At 41.2% G+C, this 3,376-nt stretch overlaps 1 protein-coding gene across 1 annotated transcript in view; it reads right to left on the reverse strand.

Annotated features, from left to right (window-relative positions):
* Positions 1–1,813: 1,813 nt before the first annotated feature.
* LOC311059428 (EEF1A lysine methyltransferase 2-like) overlaps positions 1,814–3,376 on the reverse strand; it is a 6,176-nt gene continuing 4,613 nt past the window's right edge. The window contains exons 5-6 of the mRNA XM_084077356.1: positions 2,766–2,982; positions 1,814–2,062 (exon numbers count right to left, since the gene is read on the reverse strand). Coding sequence (XP_083933482.1) covers positions 1,965–2,062; positions 2,766–2,982 — 315 coding nt within the window. The 3' untranslated portion in view covers positions 1,814–1,964. The remainder of the gene's footprint in view (positions 2,063–2,765; positions 2,983–3,376) is intronic.

Below are 3,376 nucleotides of genomic sequence, written 5' to 3' on the forward strand. Positions count from 1 at the left end.
GAAGCTTCTACTGTATATTTGTGGCTAGGTTTCTAGGCAACAGTACCTGTACAAGGGAAAGGAGTGGGCCTTATGCAAGAAGGGACCTTGAATCCGTAATGCAATCTAAGCCCCAGCGCAGAACAATGACATTGTTCCTGTGCAACAAAGAGGCGCTTGAAGCAGCCAAACAAGGTGTCTGGCCATTTAAACACAGTGAGAGCCAATGGGAACAGTCTCTAGATCACAGCGAGGGAGAAAACATGTCATAGAGCTGCAGAAATATCTCATTTCAAGGGAAGTTGGTGAGACTTTGAGAACGCGGGCATAACATGGACATCCAGGATATCCGCCATCTTGTAAATTTCCAGGCAGTAATTTTGGTAAAGCCGTGCATGTTTACTCAACAGCATGCCTCAGTGTCGACTGAGTCGACTGCTCCCATTGGGCCACTGGCCCAGATTCCAATTAGGGACCCAGGGTTTGACAGTTATTAACGACAGAGTTGAGACAGGAAATGGCAAAAACCTCAACCCTCCACAAAATCCACACCCACTGTGGATTCATTATAGACTGCTGGTTGATTGAAGGAGATATGGACATTTAGACACACACACACACACACACACACACACACACACACACACACACACACACACACACACACACACACACGCAGACACACACACACACACACACACACACACACACACACACACACACACACACACACACACACACACACACACACACACACACACACACACACACACACACACACACACACACACACACACACACACACACACACAGCTTCTTTATGATCACAATTTGTCCTAAGGTATAAAACCGGAATAGGCTCATGAGTGAATGAGATTATCAATCAAGATCTGCTTTGATGCTCTGACTGAAAAATGTAAGTAGATGCACATGATGAGGATGAGTTCAAATAAGTAGCCACATATTAGCACCAAATAGCGCAGATGCCACAAGATACGGGAACCTACGTCATCATGAAATTCAATGTTAAATACTGTACATGAAAAGGCTTTGAGTGAAACAGATTTTTTTCTCCACAAGCACATAATGTCCAAATGAATCTGACATCGTCTTCTTAAGCAAACTAGATTGATTGAATCTGTTTTTGATCCAGCGACAAAGGGCCTCATTTATAAATATTTTAGAGTCCACAATGAAGCCATTTTACAAGCTAGTCATAAGATAGCTGCTGGCAACTTCAATCTTTTTATGATAGAAATAAAAATAAAAATAAATTCATTCACCAGATATCTCATTAAGATTTTGATTGATTATTTCATTTTTTAAGAAATACAATAATTGGAAAATCTTACAGACGGGGAACTGCCTAATTTGCTCCCTGCTATATTTGGTTTTATGTTAACTTCATAGATGTTTACACATATCCTGAAAAACACTAACTTATAAGTCAGGTTAAACATCTGTCCACTGCACGTAGAATATCAATGTAAAGTAAATATGACACCAGTCCAGAAGCTGATGGGTTTGTTCAAAGTCTGAGAAATGGCCCCCTCTACTGTAAAATGTCTTTATCTTTACCTCATAGCTTTAAGAATGAACTCAGTGTGAACTAAGTGTTCACACTGAGTGCCTAAAAGGCCTGAGCACTATAACTATAAAAATTGTTTAAAAATTTGCTCTAAGTCAAGTGGATGGCAGAGTGAGAGTTCACACCAACTATCAAATACAATGGTGAACAGTTTATATAGTGCTCAGTGTGAACGGCCCTTGACAAATACACATAATGGATTCAAATGTTTTGTTTATAAAGAAAGTGTTGACAATAACATTGGGATACATAATTTATTACAAAACAGTTTGAAAATAATATAATCATTGGCAATTTCTTCCCGACAGGTCTGTAAAGTGACAAACCATAACTCAATTGAAGGAAAAGTCTATAAAATATATACATATATATCACACATCTGGTGTTGTAGTGTGGTTCAATGGAGTCGCTTGAAAGTAAGAGCTGTTACACTGTTGCCTGTCTTCCCACCAAACTGGAAACGGGGTGTGGGCAATTCCTGTACAAACTCGAAACCTACAGAAAATGGGAGAAGATAATTTGTAGAGGTTCATTATAACAATAACTTTATTTATAAAGCACTTTTCCAAAACACGTTTACAAAGTGCAGACAAAGAAAATACGATAACATAAAAACTATACATAAAATATATGCAGTCTGTTAATAGTCAGATGCCTGGACTTGTATATCTATGACCCTGGTTAAACAATAGTTTAGAAAGGTTTGAGGCATTACCAAGCCATCCATTTGCCATCTGTGATATATCCCCAAGCCTGTTAAAGTCAGACCGTCAGTGTGAAAGATGAGGTCTTAGGGCCTTGGCCCCCTGCAGCCTCTCCATAGTTCTGACTTCTATTGAAAGGAGTGACTGTTAATGGAAGCTTGCCCTAAATACAAGCTTCACAAGCTTGCTTTTGTTGCTTCCTGCACCTTGACAGCCCTCCAGGCAACTGTCTCTGTCAGTGGCACGGTTTAACTGTTTGCTCGGACACCAACGTAAACCGGCCCACACTTACATTTCGATGAGACCCGACTGTAATTTTTGTGGATGTGCGTATACTGCTCCAACTTTGATTTCAAACAACACTGCGACAGAAGTATCTCAGGCTGGCTGCACAATTATATTGTGCAACCATGGGCGTGGGGTTGTTACAGTATATAACTTGCCATTTAAAGAGCTAATTTGCATTTTAATGATGGCCCTGCGTTTCCCCTCACCTTCACTGAACCTCTGTAGCAGCTGGTCTTTCGTCCAGTTACAGGAGGTGATGATGAAAAAGCCCCCCTCCTTCAGCGCATCTCTTAGCGCCTGGACATAGCGTCCTTTGCCCTCCTCCGTCTTGTCCGGGTTTAGGCTTATGGCGTCATATGTTCCTTTGTCGATGCAAACATCAAATCCCCTCAGCTCCCCAGAGCAGCTCAAAAAGTCCACTTCCTGAGAAGATGAAAAAGTGACAGCAGATAAACATAAGTTATATTCACTCCTTTGATAGACCACATTTTTTGTCTGACTCATAAAATATACATCCATGGACACTGTCACGAGTGCTACCCTTACCTTACGTTCGATCTTTGGCATTCTACAAATTCTGTCCCACCTCACTGGTTCACTTTGAAACGATACTTCAGCTACCCACATAGCAGAGGCCAATTTCACCACTGTGGCCCAGCACCAGTGAAAGAGCTCCTTCATCCAGACAGTGCACAGAACACCAGATCATTGTGGTGTGCCCAAGAGCCACAAACCCACCACCCAAGGGTCACATAATTTTAGTTTTATTGCCGGTTTAAGTAGAGTGACTCAATGTATAGTGAAATATGTACATGCA

This window comes from Gymnoscopelus microlampas (assembly GCF_963454915.1).
Source record: "Gymnoscopelus microlampas genome assembly, chromosome: 13".
Taxonomy (NCBI): Eukaryota; Metazoa; Chordata; class Actinopteri; order Myctophiformes; family Myctophidae; genus Gymnoscopelus; species Gymnoscopelus microlampas.